We start from the raw sequence: 20542 nt of genomic DNA on the forward strand, positions 1-20542 counted from the left end.
CACTGGATACCTATATAACTAGACTGTTGTCACTGTGGTCAAATAAACACTGGATACCTATATAACTGAACTGTTGTCACTGTTGTCTAATAAATACTGGATACCTATATAACTGGACTGTTGTCACTGTGGTCAAATAAACACTGAATATCTATATAACTGGACTGTTGTCACTGTTGTCTAATAAATGCTGGATACCTATATAACTGGACTGTTGTCACTGTTGTCACTGTGGTCAAATAAACACTGGATACCTATATAACTGGACTGTTGTCACTGTGGTCAAATAAACACTGGATACCTATATAACTGGACTGTTGTCACTGGTCAAATAAACACTGAATATCTATATAACTGGACTGTTGTCACTGTTGTTACTGTTGTCAAATAAACACTGAATACCTATATAACTGGACTGTTGTCACTGGTCAAATAAACACTGGATACCTATATAACTGGACTGTTGTCACTGGTCAAATAAACACTGAATACCTATATAACTGGACTGTTGTCACTGTGGTCAAATAAACACTGGATACCTATATAACTAGACTGTTGTCACTGTGGTCAAATAAACACTGAATACCTATATAACTAGACTGTTGTCACTCTGGTCAAATAAACACTGGATACCTATATAACTGGACTGTTGTCACTGGTCAAATAAACACTGAATACCTATATAACTGGACTGTTGTCACTGTGGTCAAATAAACACTGGATACCTATATAACTAGACTGTTGTCACTGTGGTCAAATAAACACTGAATACCTATATAACTGGACTGTTGTCACTGTGGTCAAATAAACACTGGATACCTATATAACTGGACTGTTGTCACTGGTCAAATAAACACTGAATATCTATATAACTGGATTGTTGTCACTGTGGTCAAATAAACACTGGATACCTATATAACTGAACTGTTGTCACTGGTCAAATAAACACTGGATACGTATATAACTGGACTGTTGTCACTGTTGTCATTGTGGTCACATAAACACTGGATACCTATATAACTGGATTGTTGTCACTGTGGTCAAATAAACACTAAATACCTATATAACTTGACCACTGTTGTCAAATAAACACTGGATACCTATATAACTGGACTGTTGTCACTGTGGTCAAATAAACACTGGATACCTATATAACTGGACTGTTGTCACTGTGGTCAAATAAACACTGGATACCTATATAACTGGACTGTTGTCACTGTGGTCAAATAAACACTGGATACCTATATAACTGGACTGTTGTCACTGTTGTCAAATAAACACTGGATACCTATATAACTGGACTGTTGTCACTGTTGTCAAATAAACACTGGATACCTATATAACTGGACTGTTGTCACTGTGGTCAAATAAACAAAGGATACCTATATAACTGGACTGTTGTCACTGGTCAAATAAACAAAGGATACCTATATAACTGGACTGTTGTCACTGTGGTCAAATAAACAAAGGATACCTATATAACTGGACTGTTGTCACTGTTGTCTAATAAATGCTGGATACCTATATAACTGGACTGTTGTCACTGTGGTCAAATAAACAATGAATACCTATATAACTGGACTGTTGTCACTGTGGTCAAATAAACACTGAATACCTATATAACTGGACTGTTGTCACTGTGGTCAAATAAACACTGGATACCTATATAACTGGACTGTTGTCACTGTGGTCAAATAAACAAAGGATACCTATATAACTGGACTGTTGTCACTGGTCAAATAAACAAAGGATACCTATATAACTGGACTGTTGTCACTGTGGTCAAATAAACAAAGGATACCTATATAACTGGACTGTTGTCACTGTTGTCTAATAAATGCTGGATACCTATATAACTGGACTGTTGTCACTGTGGTCAAATAAACACTGGATACCTATATAACTGGACTGTTGTCACTGTGGTCAAATAAACACTGGATACCTATATAACTGGACTGTTGTCACTGTGGTCAAATAAACACTGGATACCTATATAACTGGACTGTTGTCACTATGGTCAAATAAACAAAGGATACCTATATAACTGGACTGTTGTCACTGGTCAAATAAACAAAGGATACCTATATAACTGGACTGTTGTCACTGTGGTCAAATAAACAAAGGATACCTATATAACTGGACTGTTGTCACTGTTGTCTAATAAATGCTGGATACCTATATAACTGGACTGTTGTCACTGTGGTCAAATAAACACTGGATACCTATATAACTGGACTGTTGTCACTGGTCAAATAAACACTGAATATCTATATAACTGGACTGTTGTCACTGTTGTTACTGTTGTCAAATAAACACTGGATACCTATATAACTGGACTGTTGTCACTGTTGTCAAATAAACACTGGATACCTATATAACTGGACTGTTGTCACTGTGGTCAAATAAACACTGGATACCTATATAACTGGACTGTTGTCACTGTTGTCAAATAAACACTGGATACCTATATAACTGGACTGTTGTCACTGTTGTCAAATAAACACTGGATACCTATATAACTGGACTGTTGTCACTGTGGTCAAATAAACACTGGATACCTATATAACTTGACCACTGTTGTCAAATAAACACTGAATACCTATATAACTGGACTGTTGTCACTATGGTCAGAAACACAATGAATACCTATATAACTTGACCACTGTTGTCAAATAAACACTGGATACCTATATAACTGGACTGTTGTCACTGTTGTTACTGTTGTCAAATAAACACTGGATACCTATATAACTGGACTGTTGTCACTATGGTCAGAAACACAATGAATACCTATATAACTTGACCACTGTTGTCAAATAAACACTGAATACCTATATCACTGGACTGTTGTCACTGTGGTCAAATAAACACTGAATACCTATATCACTGGACAGTTGTCACTGTTGTCACTGTGGTCAAATAAACACTGAATACCTATATCAGTGGACTGTTGTCACTGTTGTCACTGTGGTCAAATAAACACTGGATACCTATATAACTGGACTGTTGTCACTGTTGTCAAATAAACACTGGATACCTATATAACTGGACTGTTGTCACTGTGGTCAAATAAACACTGGATACCTATATAACTGGACTGTTGTCACTGTGGTCAAATAAACACTGGATACCTATATAACTGGACTGTTGTCACTGTGGTCAAATAAACACAGGATACCTATATAACTGGACTGTTGTCACTGTTGTCAAATAAACACAGGATACCTATATAACTGGACTGTTGTCACTGTTGTCAAATAAACACTGGATACCTATATTACTGGACTGTTGTCACTGTGGTCAAATAAACACTGAATACCTATATAACTGGACTGTTGTCACTGTGGTCAAATAAACACTGAATACCTATATCACTGGACAGTTGTCACTGTTGTCACTGTGGTCAAATAAACACTGAATACCTATATCACTGGACTGTTGTCACTGTTGTCACTGTGGTCAAATAAACACTGGATACCTATATAACTGGACTGTTGTCACTGTGGTCAAATAAACACTGAATACCTATATCAGTGGACTGTTGTCACTGTTGTCACTGTGGTCAAATATACACCTACCTATATAAGTGTTCCTTGGATTTATACATATATATCTGAAGTATTATTTTCAGCCATCTTGTAAAATGGGAAAATTAGGAAAGTTCCTTTTCCACACTTATCTAAATGTTCACTCAGTGGAATTGTACGTGTTTCCGGCTGTTTACTGTTTGTGTACACGGACTCTTTCACTCAGAGAATTCCCTGATTGGCCGAAGTTCTTTATGGACACATAATGACATAAATCAAATTCTTGCTTTTACAATTCAAGTCACTATTTGGTTTAACCGACATCCCGTTTTTTAATGTTAGGTATTGTCCTTGATGTATATAAGCACATATTCCGCATCTCGTGTCACCACACTTTCATACTGCAAAGTTGCGTTGGTCAGAGTCATCAAATTTAGCTCTCGTGAGTATTCTCTTCAGATTTGCCGGTTGTCGTTTGCTTTGAAGGATTTCGGACGCTTGAACTAAATTACGCATCTTTGCGCTTTTGTGTAGAATAGGAATTGTATCTTTCGCTGCCAGTACCATGTTTGGGTGTAATCCAATTTTTATGGTACATTGTATTTTATATATATATATATATATATATATATATATATATATATATATATATATCTGAGAACGAGGAAAATCAGCACACACAGCCTTACATTATATATATATATATATATATATATATATCTGAGGTGAGATCCTTGGATTTCGGTTTCATTGGAATTAGAATTTTCTGATATTATAAATATCAACAGTTAGATACATTTTTTAGACACAATCGTGCGCGACAAGAGTGTAAATGACCCCGAGTTGCACTTTCCTATAATCACATGTATTGTAAAATGATGAATGATTTAAAGATCACGGCGTAGTTCCGGAGAGATTACCTTTGGGACAAGGTTGATTATACCAAGTCAATAATAGAAATGGAACAAAATGGATACATCATGATAAGTAAATCTGTTTACACTGTACTTACAAGGGGCATACACAGTTCACGCTGTATCCATCACTTCAATTCAAAACATTATCCACGATGTACCTGAATGTTTTCATTTATTTTTATATAAACCGAAGTTGCAGTCGACGTCACAAGATGCAGCTGACGTCACAACGTTTAAAAGTTATTGGTTTCGCTATATAATTAATTTCAGAATAAAATTGTCGGGAATCCCTTTTTTACCTCTTTCGGTAAACGACTTTCTGATTTGTTCCAATGATATATACGTGTACATACGTCATAAACACGTGCGTGTATGCAAATTAATCTATATCTACGCATCTGAATTTCTATATACAATGTTGTCCAGACATGATGTGTAAACAGCATTTTGATCTACCACGAGAATTAATTATACACGTATTAATATTGCTCGTGCGGAGCAAATACCGATAATAATCAATATTTTATATAATGTCCATTTACTGCTGTTGATGAGGTAGTTCGAGTTCAAACTTTGTAAGTACCAGAAGGAAAGAAGTATCTGAACGAATCTGCTATAGGACTTTCTATCGGAGAAAGTTCAGAAATTTAGCTGCAGTAGATAACAATTTTGACTATAGGGAGGCAGGCGGCTGCTGGAATTAGTAAATGTTTGACCAACGGTAACTAAAGATTTAAGGACTCCAACTGAGAAGACCACTAAAGAGGACGATTTGAAGAGAGAGATATTTAATGTAAGTATATAAAGAGGACGATTTGAAGAGAGAGATATTTAATGTAAGTATATAAAGAGGACGATTTGAAGAGAGAGATATTTAATGTAAGTATTTTCGATAAAAATGAAACTGGTGTAAGTCTTTTGATGCCGTTCTGGTAACTCTTATGTAAATCAGTTTATGGGTGTGGATGATAGAACAAAAAGGAGGTTGCTAGGTAACACGATTCCGTTTCCATGTCGGGCTGTGTGCTGTTCAGTGTATCTATCTGTTGTGAGAATTATAAACCGCTGAAATTAGTGTTAGTTTTCGAACTTTCTTTCTATAACTTAAAAATTTAAAACCAATATCTTCATTTTAATTGCTGACCCTTTCCAAGCATCCTAGTAGAGACCACCCTTCCAATACCTCTATCGTTAAATACCACTAACTGTTTTATCTTTGTAGAATTTCACAATGATTGGAATATTGGTCAAAATTACCAGTGTAGTATAAATGCATAATTTGAACTACAACATACTACAATGACGATAAAAATGACGACTGATTCCAAAGTTCTATAAATATACACAATAAGACGTTTGTGATTTCAATTGGTTAGCTTGAAAAATAGCAAGAAAAACATATATGTTAAAGGCATACGACAAATGTGCCATGTTTTAAAATTCCGATGTAAAATTTCAGTAACTTATTAGAGTAAAATAAGAGCATTTTAATCGATTTTTTGTCGCGCTCTACACGTACCAACGTAATCGTATCAGTTCACCATTAATGACGTAGTTAGCATCAGGTCACGTGAGCCCAGGGGAAAGCAGCTGATGCCCATTGTACCTTTGGGCGAAACTCTTCACGCGTTTGAAATAGACAATTATGCATGGATTTCTAGTTGACCTTAATTATTTTATATGTGGAATTGATTTGATCACGTGATCGACTTAAGGACAATTTCATTATCAAATAAAACAGTTTACAGTAAATCATGTCTTTACGCCATTAATGTTGAAATAATTTATATTGTTAACTCGAGTCGTGCGATAGTAAAATACCTGCAATATTTGAGAAAGGAAACGAGCGTTTAAAAGTGGCAATGGCTTGTTTTCAATATTTCAATGACATCTAATATCTGTGATATGGCTTATCTAATTGTAATTTCGTAAGATTCAAAATTTTACATATTTATGATAGTGATAGTAGATTGCGAGGTGATAACTGTGACTCTTTTTGAAGATAAACATGAGTTTACTTCAATATATTGTGAGTATGGCAATTGTTTGAAGACGATAAACTACACTGAGAATAGTACAATATGTTTGGAATTAATTTGAAAAATATTAACATATACTTGTATGGATATATATATATATACATATGTGTGTGTTTTTCCCAGAAGATGGATTTGGGGACGACATTCACTTACCATGGTACATGTGCTTTGCTGTGGCTACTGATTCTGATGGTGATATCTACCAACAGCTTACCTGCACAAAGGAGGGCGGAGAAAACACAGGTGACACTAAACGATAATAAAACGTTACACGTCACGTGTAAAGATCTTATATGTAGTGTAAAACATGGGCTTATTTAACTTAACACTGATTTAATCGTTAGCGGACAAATCCTTTGATATGGCTACTCCATTTTTGTGAGATAGAGAAGAAATCATGATTTTAAATGGTAGTTTCTCATGGCTGCTCTTTTACCACATTTTTTTTTCATTCTCGGATATTGTATAATATCCCCTGTCTGTTGATAACACCCTCAGATAAATGTTATTATGACGCTTCGACTCATGCCCAAAATCTTATAACACTGCCATGAGAAGCAAACATTTGTTGGACTCTTCAGTAATATGAGCGGAATGAAAGCGAATCAAATTTGATAGAGAGAAATAAAAAAAATCTAGATGGTGGTGGTGTGGGGATGAGGTCCATTACCATTTTAATGTAATAAAATTCGTTTTAATAGTATATCTTATAATTTCATTAAAAATATATTTGATCTGTTTAGATCGATAGATAAAGGTTTGTATTATTGAATACAATAAACTACCTAAAGCGAACCCCGTATCCTTATCTCATTTTGTGACAATACATAGTTGAAATGCCAATACATTGTATCCAGGGAGATGTGACCAGGCGAGAGAGAAGATCCACCAGAGATATAGAACTTGCACAGGAACTTTTCAACCTGGGAAATTCAGATGGCGACAACTATCTGTCTTCATCAGAAATACGACACTTCTACGAGGTTGTGATTGAATTCCCCCCAAATCTCGCAATATTTATGGCGGCGGGATTCTTAAGGAACGGAGACAGTAATGGCGATCGTTTGCTGGACTATGCTGGTAAGGAACTAAACACCAAAGTACTGTAATTGAGCAGGAATTGAATGAAAGATCGTTATTGATATCAGAAATTTTTTTTTCCGAAAGAAAACACCACCCAATTTCTCCCAGAATACATGGTGATTCGTTATAGAAATATCATTATAGTATGCACAAGGAACGACAACTCTGGTAGAGGTAAGTGCTCCAAACTTGAGTACATGTACCTGCCTTAAATTTCCCCCTTAAACTTCGATAAAGAAAGAAACTAACGCCAACGAGGTAACAAAAATTACACACATGTACCAGCCAGAATGAAAGGATTGATATCCCCGAATTTAGAAGCGAAGCGAAGTAGAGACGATACTTTCTAACTACTGCCCATCACCAGATCTACTTAGCTGTTGTCGTTCTTGAAATTTAGCTATGACTTCTTTCCTGTCGATAGGTAAAATACCAGGCGATACAATCACATCTCTGATAAACTCCCGACGCTATCTCCGAAAATCGCACTTGAATTCCGACAATGTCCGACCATTGCCCGAGATGTTGCAACTGTAATACATGTAGCACTTCCGGGTTAAAGGTCAACCCCAGATATCAAATCTAATGTTCAATACCTGTAGAGTATAATACTCTATTTGAGAACAATAAACTGACATCTAGATGTTTATGTGTTCTGTATAACGATGATTTATAATATTGATAACATTATAAATAAATATATCCTGATGTTAAGTTTCACTTATCTTATTAACTTTTTCAGAGACATTGCATGCCATACGAGCGATAGAGGGATGATGATCTACGAGGAAGGCATCACGTGAATTCTTAAAAACGGCTGTTTTGAGTCCGGACGGCGAACGGACTATTTCGCTACAACCTTTTTCTTCTTTTTTACTGCGCATCGGTCGCGAGACAGATAAACAAATGAACCATGGAGAGTCAGTTAAGGAAAGTTTGATGATGTTTGAACAAAACTGTGGACATTGTACATGTAGAACTGGTTCGTAATTTTGAACGAAAAAAAAAAAAGAAAAAAATACGTATGATGGTAAAAATATGAAGAATAATTGAATATATCGTTAGCAGTTTTTTTAATTTATGTACATTTAAATATCTTCCATCTGTTGATAAAGATGACACAATATCCCGTCTGTTGATAAAGATGACATAATACCCCGACTGTTGATAAAATTGACATAACACTGGGTTTTGCAATTTTCCACCGGAGACAATTTCAGCTTTGATTTGAATCTGGTCGACATAAAGAGGCGGACTTATGTTTATCTCTACCTCGCGCAAAGAAGTTTGGAAAATGAAATAAAGAGATAATTGACCGTTATATCAGGTACGACACACCATAGGTCTGAACATACCACATGTAATTAGGTAAGACACACCATAGGTCTGAACATACCACAGGTAATTAGGTAAGACACATCATAGGTCTGAACATACCACATGTAATTAGGTAAGACACATCATAGGTCTGAACATAACACAGGTAATTAGGTAAGACATACCATAGGTCTGAACATACCACAGGTAATTAGGTAAGACACTCCATAGTTCTGAACATACCACAGGTAATTAGGTAAGACACACCATAGGTCTGAACATACCACAGGTAATTAGGTAAGACACTCCATAGTTCTGAATATACCACAGGTAATTAGGTAAGACACACCATAGGTCTGAACATAACACAGGTAATTAGGTAAGACACATCATAGGTCTGAACATACCACAGGTAATTAGGTAAGACACATCATAGGTCTGAACATACCACAGGTAATTAGGTAAGACACACCATAGTTCTGAACATACCACAGGTAATTAGGTAAGACACACCATAGTTCTGAACATACCACAGGTAATTAGATAAGACACACCCTAGGTCATAGTTCTGAACATACCACAGGTAATTAGGTAAGACACATCATAGGTCTGAACATACCACAGGTAATTAGGTAAGACACACCATAGTTCTGAACATACCACAGGTAATTAGGTAAGACACACCCTAGGTCCGAACATAACACAGGTAATTAGGTAAGACACATCATAGGTCTGAACATACCACAGGTAATTAGGTAAGACACATCATAGGTCTGAACATACCACAGGTAATTAGGTAAGACACACCATAGCTATATATACACCGTGTATATATTTAGATACGGTCGTGTGTTTTATCGAAGTCTCGGGAAACGGTACAAATAAGCAATACACGCTCGTCTTATAACATAATGTTCACTGGACCCTGGACAAAGTCACTGGGAACAATGACAAACAGTTAACAAGGGGAATTCAACAAGTACAATGTTAACAGAGATCTCTATTTAAAACATATATTCAATATATATTGAATATGAAATAAATAAATAATTGAGGAATAAATAAATAAATTAATTAATAAAAAAGTAAATAAATAGATAAATAAATACGTAAATAAATAAAGGGTATTATCAAGATACCCCTTCGTGACCCCCTTGATTAAATGGTCCATTATTTAAATGCTAATTAGGTTCATCTAGTCTAGTCTGGCGTATTGTATTGACACATTTGAAACGACATAAGGGTATTTTCTAACACAATAACACAGGTATTGAATATCTGTCTTTAGCTACGAGTGAGCGCATCAGTGGTCAGCGGATCGCAGGCGCTTGTGTACTAGATACACCAAAAGAGCTCAACCTTATACTCTGTCAAGAAGTAGAAAACCGCAGTATAAAGTTTAGAAAAAAATATGCTTATTGATTTAAAAGAAATAAAAATGTTCATATTTATTTTAAAATATTCTATCAAATTTGTGAAATTTATTTTTTTATGTATAATTTAATTGATCATTCTGCTTAAAGTAGAATTTAAATACAATTGTCTACTTCTTCGACAACAAACACGTTTTCCATGATATCGTTGAATGTCTAAAAAATGAGATGTTAATAAATGATATTCCTTTGTTTCCGTTTTAAGACAATGTTTTCGATTTGGTCTTCAACAAATTTAGAATTCGCCCTTATTATGAATATTTAAGTAATCCAGTACACAGGTACCTGTGCTAAGATACACTTAAACGCCATATTGAAATACTGGATTGTCTTACAACTCTCACGGAAATCTTATTACCAGTTCGAGACAAACGAAAGACATACAAGGAAACAAGTTCCTTTCTTTTTATCTGTGACGTCAGAGAGGACATCACGTGCCCAATGAACAGCCAAACATTTTCCTGATTACGATGTTTACAGAGAGCCAAAGTCAGAACACGACAGGAGTCAATATTTGTGTTAGGAGCTCTCCATGATGAAAAGGTAAGAATGCAAACGACTGTAATAAAACATATGGTAAGGTTTTCCGATATTTCTCCCTATATCAGTTATTTATTGTTATTAACACATATACCGCCAACTACATATATGGTATTTTGCATTTGAGGTGCATGTGTTTACATAAAATTGTTAATACTGTTTTAAACATAAAATACCCATTAGTACACTACATTCCTGTATAAGGACATAAAATACCCAACATTACACTACATTTCTGTATAAGGACATAAAATACCCAACAGTTCAATACATTTCTGTATAAGGACATAGAATACCCAACAGTACACTACATTTCTGTATAAGGACATACCATACCCAACAGTTCAATACATTTCTGTATAAGGACATAAAATACCCAACATTGCACTACATTTCTGTATAAGGACATAAAATACCCAACAGTTCAATACATTTCTGTATAAGGACATACCATACCCAACATTACACTACAGTTCTGTATAAGGACAGAAAACACCCAACCGTGCACTACATTTCTGTATAAGGACATACCATACCCAACATTACACTACAGTTCTGTATAAGGACAGAAAACACCCAACCGTGCACTACATTTCTGTATAACGATATAAAATACCCAACATAACACTGCATTTGTGTATAAGGACATAAAATACCCAACATTACACTACATTTCTGTATAAGGACATAACATATCCAATAGTTCACTACATTTCTTTATAAGGACATAAAAACACTCAACATTACACTACATTTCTGTATAAGGACATAGAATACCCAACATTGCACTACATTTCTGTATAAGGACATAAAATACCCAACAGTTCAATACATTTCTGTATAAGGACATAAAATACCCAATAGTTCACTACATTTCTGTATAAGGACATAAAAAACACTCAAAATTACACTACAATTCTGTATAAGGACATAGAATACCCAACAGTACACTACATTTCTGTATAAGGACATAAAATACCCAATAGTACACTACATTTCTGTATAAGGACATAAAATACCCAACATTACACTACATTTCTGTATAAGGACATACTCAACATTACACTACATTTCTGTATAAGAACATAGAATACCAAACAGTACACTACATTTCTGTATAAGGACATACCATACCCAACAGTTCAATACATTTCTGTATAAGGACATAAAATGCCCAACATTGCACTACATTTCTGTATAAGGACATACCATACCCAACAGTTCAATACATTTCTGTATAAGGACATACCATACCCAACATTACACTACAGTTCTGTATAAGGACAGAAAAAAACACTCAACATTACACTACATTTCTGTATAAGGACATAGAATACCCAACAGTACACTACATTTCTGTATAAGGACATAACATACCCAATAGTACACTACATTTCTGTATAAGGACATAACATACTCAATAGTTCACTACATTTGTGTATAATGACATGAAATACCCAACATTACACTACATTTCTGTATAAGGACATAAAATACCCAACATTACACTTTATTTCTGTATAAGGACATAATATATCCAATAGTTCACTACATTTCTGTATAAGGACATAAAAAACACTCAACATTACACTACATTTCTGTATAAGGACATAAAAAACACTCAACATTACACTACATTTCTGTATAAGGACATAAAAAACACTCAACATTACACTACATTTCTATATAAGGACATAAAAACTCTCAATATTACACTACATTTCCGTATAAGGACATAAAAAACACTCAACATTACACTACATTTCTGTATAAGGACATAGAATACCCAATAGTTCACTACATTTCTGTATAAGGACATAAAATAAGAAAATAACAGTAAGATTTGTTTTCCTGGTTGATGAATTGATATCAATTGATTGAATTATAATAAATTTATTACTATATTTTTATATACCAAATTAAAATCAGCTTCACACTTTCCCACTCGCAAAGACTTGAGACCTCTGATAACAATATTGGGCTTTCCTACCAAACATTCATCTATAAAAGACCCTTCTTAGTCTGGAACAATACCATCCCCTGAAGCTGAAGGAATCTCACAATTAATTTTTCTATTTCAATTTTATCACACCTCATCAGGTCTTTCTATTCATTAATATTGACGCTTGACAGCACTCTGGATACATAGGTACGGTCGACCTCCTGCGACGAAATTCATGCGAAACCCAGGTCACCATGACCCGCTAGTCTTGAAAATTAAATCTACCCACAGGAAGTCAAATCTCAGCATGGACATAGTTTTGTAACCACCCATCCCTGCTCCACCCTCCCATGTGTCTGCTATACGTTTCATTCGTTAGTATGTTTTAAAACCTCAATGATTAATACTGTTCCCTCACTTATCTATTGTTTACTTCTGTAGATGAACATATTATTTGCAGAGTAAAGCTTTTTTCATCACGGCTCGTCTATTCAAAGGGTACATCCCTTGGCAAATCAGCAAAAGGGTCGATTTAGAATATAACGCATTCTTGATAAAATAAAAATTTAAAAAGGAAAATTCAAAATTTCAATCTGATTTTTGTGAAAATTAGTTCGACATTTGACAAATGTTCCATATTTTTAGAATGGCAAAGACTTCAATAAGAAATAAGATAAATTACCTGCGATATACTTTGAAATGTTTTTTTTTTCAATGTTTCAGGAAATATGATTGCAACAAACGAAATAAACAATAACGACATAGGTGTACTTTGTACATCAACTAAGTCAGCAAGCGATTTTACTATATGGCAACAATGTTAACGTTTTGTTACAAGTAATTGGGAGAGTTCAACCGTCTGTTTGACCATAATAGTTCCTTTTCCGGTGAGTCATTTTTTGTCTATTTCAACCATCATGCCGAAGAAGAACACACAACCCGAGGCCACGATTAGCAGGAAATGCCCGAGTCACCCTCAGAATGACGTAATGTTCGCGTGTAAAAATTGTATGGAAGATCTGGTGTGCTCACATTGTGTAGCGACAACACATAACGGGCACTACTTTGTTGAGTTGAGTGATTTTGTGCTGCAGAAAAAAGATGACATCGACCAATTTCTCCGAGAATCTGAACGAGATTTGCCGCTGGTGAAAAATAAGATTGCAGCGACGGAGAAAAATTTGAATGGAAACGATGGCTACTTCAAAGACATTGTGAATGATATCCAGCGACAAGCGACGGAGCTGAAGGCAGAAATAGACAAGATCAGCGACAATTATATCTTACTTTGCGAACAAATGGAAGAAGAAAATAAAGAAAATCTCCGGAAATTCAAGCAAGAACTAGAATTTATATATAGCGGTATGGCCACGCTCGTGAAGACGTGCCGTGACGCGATCGCGTCAGATGACGATATGGAGATCATATACGCGGAAAGAAAGATACCTGAGGATCGTGAAATCCCGAGTGATTTTCCGTTAAAGGCCGCCATTTTCCGCCCTGGGAATTCCGGTACAGAACAGAAGATCCGCGTCTTTGGAACGCTCGCAATTGAAGGTAGCCAGAGTTTGAGCGAGCGGTCCGCGATTTCCTCGACGCCTGAAAATCTGGAGGTGATTTCGGAGTTCCAGCACAATAAAAGAATCCATTCCATGTGTCCAGTAGAAGAGAATGTCTGGTTGCTGGAACGACTTAGTCAAGAGATTGCTCTCGTCAATCTTAGCGGAGCAGTCCAACGCACGATTACAAGCGAGTCCCGAGTTTTTGACATTGCAGTCTCCAAAACAACTTCTGACTTGTGGCTTGCGTGCGAGGACCGGACGATTCGCGAAGTACATACGTCGACCATTCCTGTCATCAGATTCCGGGTAGAGGAAACTCCACGATGTCTATGTATCACAGGAGATGATTACATTGTCATCGGCATGGACCGGAAGATCATCATCTATTCAAGCGAGGGACATATTGCTAGAGCGATGGACAAATTTAGCCCATTGGCTCGCATGATGAAACGCCCTCATCACATGACGGCATGCGACCGCGCTGGAGAAGTGTCTGTTATCGTATACGACAATCAAATCACGCGCAAACTCCACGTGACTGTTGTTGACGAGAACTTGCATCTGAAGTATCACCATGAGGGAGACTGTATAACAGTCCGGAATGGAACCATCCGCGCTTCCGGTTACAATCCGTCCCGAAAATTCAGACCATATGATGCGTGCTACGACAAACAGAAAAACTTGCTAATAACGGACATGAACAACAAGAGCGTGGTGATCGTGCACGGGAAAAACAAGAAGATGGAGACGTTGACGACAGAAGACTTCGAGCCTCATGGTATCGCCCTGCAAGACAATGGTAACCTTTGGGTCGGTCTCGAGGGCAACAAGGTCAAGGTCTACAAATATAAATAGATCACACCAGACTTAAAATATCATGGGATGTATCGCTGTGGTTGTTTAGACCGTATCCTTGACAACGAATGACTTGATTATTACTTTAGCAGAACGTGCATGTTTGTGCATGAAAGTGTCATGATATTAAGGAATACCAGCGACATTGTGAAGTGCGATAAAAAAAATACAAAATAGTTATTGATTCAAAAAAAACTTGTTGGAATAAAGTGATGCGTTGATCCCTGTAGTTTGTTACGTAGGCTATACGTAACGATATTTCTAAACATCTCAAACAGACATGTCTGTTCATGAATCATTGGTATTGTGGATACTTTGCAGACACACTCTCCGCCTACCGTTCCTAATTAGTGCAAAGCGGCCATCTAGGAGTTTTTTGGTAGAAAATTTTAAGACTTTGGAAGTAGGCATTAATGCTATATAAAAACAATACTGATATTTTATGATCTACAATAGGTATGAAAACCTATATATAGTACTGTGTATTTCATTATACTTCTTTGGTCAGTACTGTAAGCCAAATGTTGAGATAAATATTGCGAAAAGTCGAGTTATTTTGTAAAATTAATTAGAGGTTTAGCCAAATCAGCATCGACTTGTTAAGATAGTTTTTCAGACGTTTCAAGTAAATCACGGATGTTGACCAAAGGATTACACCTGGCTTCTCCAGATAAGCATCTCGACAGGTGCGCATACAAAGTGTAAAGAGGGACATAATTTGGGTAAGATAAATACGTAAATCATTTTCTTTAATGAAGGAATGAACTCCTGTGAACAGATAGTCCATGTCACCTAAGTTTCTAGACAAGGATTTGTCCATGTTGTGACCGTCATTTGCAGCTTATCAGAAAAAAGAACATGCCCTCTCATAGAATACATTATATTATATCATAGCAGGAAGACATTGGTCATGAAAATAAAACATTTGTTTCTGTCTGTCTGTGTGTTCCTCTCTCTTCTCTGTCTGTCTGTCTGCCTGTCAGCGTGTTCCTCTCTCTTCGGTTTGTCTGTGTGTTTCTGTCTCTCTCTCTCTCTCTCTCTCTCTCTCTGTCTGTCTGTCTCTCTCTCTCTCTCTCTCTCTCTCTCTCTCTCTCTCTCTCTCTCTCTCTCTCTCTCTCTCTCTCTCTCTGTGTGTTTCTCTCTCTTCTCTGTCTGTGCGTGTGTGTTCTCTCTCTCTCTCTCTCTCTCTCTCTCTCTCTCTCTCTCTCTCTCTCTCTCTCTCTCTCTCTCTCTCTCTCTCTCTCTCAAATATAAATTTATATGATAAGTAATATAATGATTATTTACCCAATCCCAATTTATCTACTCGATAAAAATAAACAAAATAAAACCAACACATAAAAAACTATTTTTTGGAAACCATGACATGCTTTGTATTGTGTACTCGTTGTATTTAAACGAAATAAAATCTTACCTGTGCTTTTAAAGTCATCCAGGTGTGATGATTTAAAGGCCAATAAACCAAGATATGCCAGGTTCTGTTCTGTGTTTACACCCGGCTAATGCTATCATTTTAAACCAAGCCCATTGAGTGTTAGATGTTATTGTGTGTTGAAGGTCAAAGCAATTAATTAAGAGATTTTCTAAACGTTTGTGTTCAGCGTTTAACAGGTGCGTCGCTGGAAACTTTAACGCAGATCAAGTTTGAGAGCTTCCAATCGCTTTATTTGTAAAACAAATATCATTACCTACACAATAATTTATAATTATTTCATATATAATCTACATTATGTCGTCCTCGGTAACATCTAGTGGTATTTGATATTTGTTATGTGCTTCGAAATTCAACGAAATTCGACCTCCATGTATATCTGCGAAATTACATCAGTAGATTGTTTATGCTAAGCCAGTGTAAAAGAAGTAATTTTTATTACATTGTGTCTGCTAGGATCCGAACACAGCCTGATGGAGACTTTCTTAGGCTAGTTAATGAGTTAAGTTACTGAGCCATCAAGTCACGAAACTCTCCTGACAGCTGGTATTAACGAGTAGTCCCATTCGTTCTAATGAGTGTGCCTGCGCCTCGACCTTGGCCATTTTTGGCCAGTGGGAAGTGAATCCCATTTTTCGTATCGGAAATAATATTAATAGATGAAAAATGTATAAAAATATAATTACTCCGCATTGATATACAAATTAGAGTAATAACCACTACAGGCCGATATTTCCGTTGTAGAATTTGTACTGGAATAAATTGTTACAAAAGTCATCATTTTCATTTTGAAAATTTAGACGCTACCGTTTATTCTGGACGTAAGTAAACCTGGATTTCTTAAGATATATATTCTGTAACTGGAGCTACCATTGTCGGAATACACCTGTCACATATATTTGTGCTGTGCATGAAAACAGCTGTATTTCAGCACGCGCATTAATTCTATAGAATTACGTTCTAGATTTATTTAAATACTACGTTCAGAAAATATAAATAGTTTGTTGAAATAAGCGATTTTACATGTTGTAATGAGCAAGTTGTTTTATAAAAATTCATCAAATCGCTGTTATATCCGATGATGTTTTGAACTATATTTCCACGTGAAGCAATTATTTTGGCGTCCGTCATCAGGCAAAGTTCAGAGTAACGTCAATGTCAGGTAAACACAGGTTAAACATCAAAATTGTTTACGTTTCAATAGTCTGATTTTCGATCAATGTTGCAGGATGATATATAATACATGGTCAGTGTGTTAAAGTATAAGCTGTATTTTGGTGAGGGTGAAGAAAGAAGTGTCGAGCTTTGAGACACTGACCCTGTATACTCTATATATCTGTCTCCTCCTAAACAAACAAACAAACAAACAAAACAATCCTTGTTTTACAGTTTATGACTATGTAGTTCCTTGTCGTCAGAACGGCGCGAATTCAACTAAACAGTCAATTTGTAGATGAAGTCATGAGTGATTTATGAAATTTTTTTATAGCATTTTCATTTTAATTAATTTAACTTAAAATCTTACAATTTTATGATAAGATGCTACTTTAACAGAAAAAACCCTTTCACTCCACTATCCAGTTTGAAAAGGATGTATCTACGCAATTTTCTGTTTACATCCCCTACTTCCCAAACAAGATCCGATGTTCGAACTTCTAAGCTGTAAGCGAGAGACTTGAAAGTGTCTTCATGTAAAATGATTAATTTGTCGGTGAATAATCACTGAAATGCCTAAATGGACAACTTAATCCGCTCGATAACATGAAAATGTATCTCACCTACAGCTAGAGAGAGATTTAGAGAAAGAACTAGAGAGAGAGCTGGGAGATAGAGAAATATCTAGAGAGAGAGAACTAGAGAAAGAACTAGAGAGAGAGAGGAAGAGGGAGGGAGGGGGGAGGGAGGGAGAGAGAGAGACGTGTTATACTTAATGATCTACATCAGGTTAAATACTTAGATCTGCCCTATAATTAATTTTTATGGTCCTGTCATACTCATTGAATAAATGATAAACTAAAAGTTCATCGGAAAACAAAAAATATGTCATCACAACACAAAAACAGAGATGTAAATAACTTATTTAAGGAGCTTACCATTGGCTACACGTGACCAGATGTATAACGTTAGCATTAGTACAAAATAACATCAAACTATATGTAGTATGATATATCTAAAGAATTTCCGAACGTTTTATGAAACAAAAATAACAAAGACGATAAAGACATGTCCTAAGAAGATAAACTCCAATTCTATGAAATGACGACAAATTACAAAATGTAGAATTTTTCTAGATTGCAATACTTTTTGATATAATTTACATGTTATCTACAATAAATCTACAAAACATGATTTACAATCATCAAAGTCATTACCATGTATGATGATACACATACAACATTATACTTACAGACAAAATGCCTAAATGATCATCAGAAAATCTGTAAAAATAGGAAGATTTTGTCTGAACTTGTCTACTACACCCGATATTAAGTATTAGAGAAAAGTATCATACTGTCTCAAAACACTCTTCAGAATAACAAATATTGTCATGGCAACCAACGCTTTATCAACAATATTTAAAGTTATTCATAAAAATATCTATTATTCCAATTAATATTAAAACAATAATATGTTACAAAAAAAAAACCAAACGAGAACAATATCTTTATACAATATATAACTAGTACAATAATATGTTACGGTATTTAACGAGAACAATAATATGTTACGGTATTTAACGAGAACAATTATATGTTACGGTATTTAACGAGAACAATAATATGTTACAACATATAAAGCGAGAGCTGTATCATTGGTGAATGCTGTTGGTATTTGTATGATTATATAACAATGTATCTTGACAAATTGACATGGAATACTAGATTCCCTTGGGAACATCTGACGTAAAGTACTCATTTAATGCCCCTTGTCTACTTGTATTAAAATTATTTGTATCGTAAATATCCACAATATTCTACTGATAACGTTATGATATTAGTCCTTTAATAACAATATTTACATGATGACTGGTGATCTACATAACAAAGGGCTGTACATAGTTTTCAGCGTGAAGCGTTTCCGTACCCCCGATATCTTACAGTGCCATGGTTTCGTCATCAAGATAAATGGTGTCAAACAAGAGACTACATATACATTGTTAGTTAAGATATCCCGTAGTAGTCATATATGTTTATTAAACAGAAAAAACACGTGTCATGTCATCAACAAAGAGAAATACCACATGTGTCACATCATTGCAAGCGAGAGAATTACCACACGTGCTCAGATAATTCTGCTCGTGATAGCAATATCTATACTTAATTGTTGTCACGCTGAGTATACTGAGGAAGACATCCAGTAGTTTGCAATGATGGTTGGGAGAGAAGAGAAAGGATAAGATCCTAAATATAATCGTCTCTTAATCATGCTATTAAGAAAGAAGTTACAAATCATATATCCGACTTTCAGCTTACTGGTTAATTATATGGAACTTTTTTTAAAATGTTGGACATGTACTTATTTGAAAACTGGTTATATATCATTATGTATACATCAAGTAGAACTTTTCAGTACCATCACATATATGCATGCGTATATCTAGGTAGGTTGAGCTGATGCCTGTAACCACACGCTTCGACTGTCGCTAAGAAGCATAACAAATTCTGTCCTGGAGACTTTGTCTGATAAATAATTGATTATTGATGAATCCATTAAAGTGTCTTCTAAAAATACGTTTTGCAGAGGGTAACACTTATCATTAATTCCAGTTAGTTTGATTTTACCAAGCCTAAGTTCGAATGTCACATTTTGCTGCATTTTTTCAGTGATATTCCAAGAAACACATAATGACTGCTTACAAGGTAGGTTAATAATTCTTTATTAATACCAGGATTTT

The 20542-nt window shown here is 35.5% G+C and overlaps 1 protein-coding gene across 1 annotated transcript; it reads left to right on the forward strand.

Moving 5' to 3' along the window:
* Nucleotides 1–13715: 13715 nt before the first annotated feature.
* On the forward strand, nucleotides 13716–15215 carry LOC132544372 (uncharacterized). Its single transcript, XM_060207959.1, has one exon. It carries the CDS (start codon nucleotides 13716–13718, stop codon nucleotides 15213–15215), a length of 1500 nt encoding a protein of 499 aa, XP_060063942.1.
* Nucleotides 15216–20542: the final 5327 nt, after the last annotated feature.

This window comes from Ylistrum balloti, unplaced genomic scaffold, assembly GCF_031769215.1.
Source record: "Ylistrum balloti isolate Yb309-2 unplaced genomic scaffold, AGI_CSIRO_Ybal_v1 Utg369588, whole genome shotgun sequence".
Taxonomy (NCBI): Eukaryota; Metazoa; Mollusca; class Bivalvia; order Pectinida; family Pectinidae; genus Ylistrum; species Ylistrum balloti.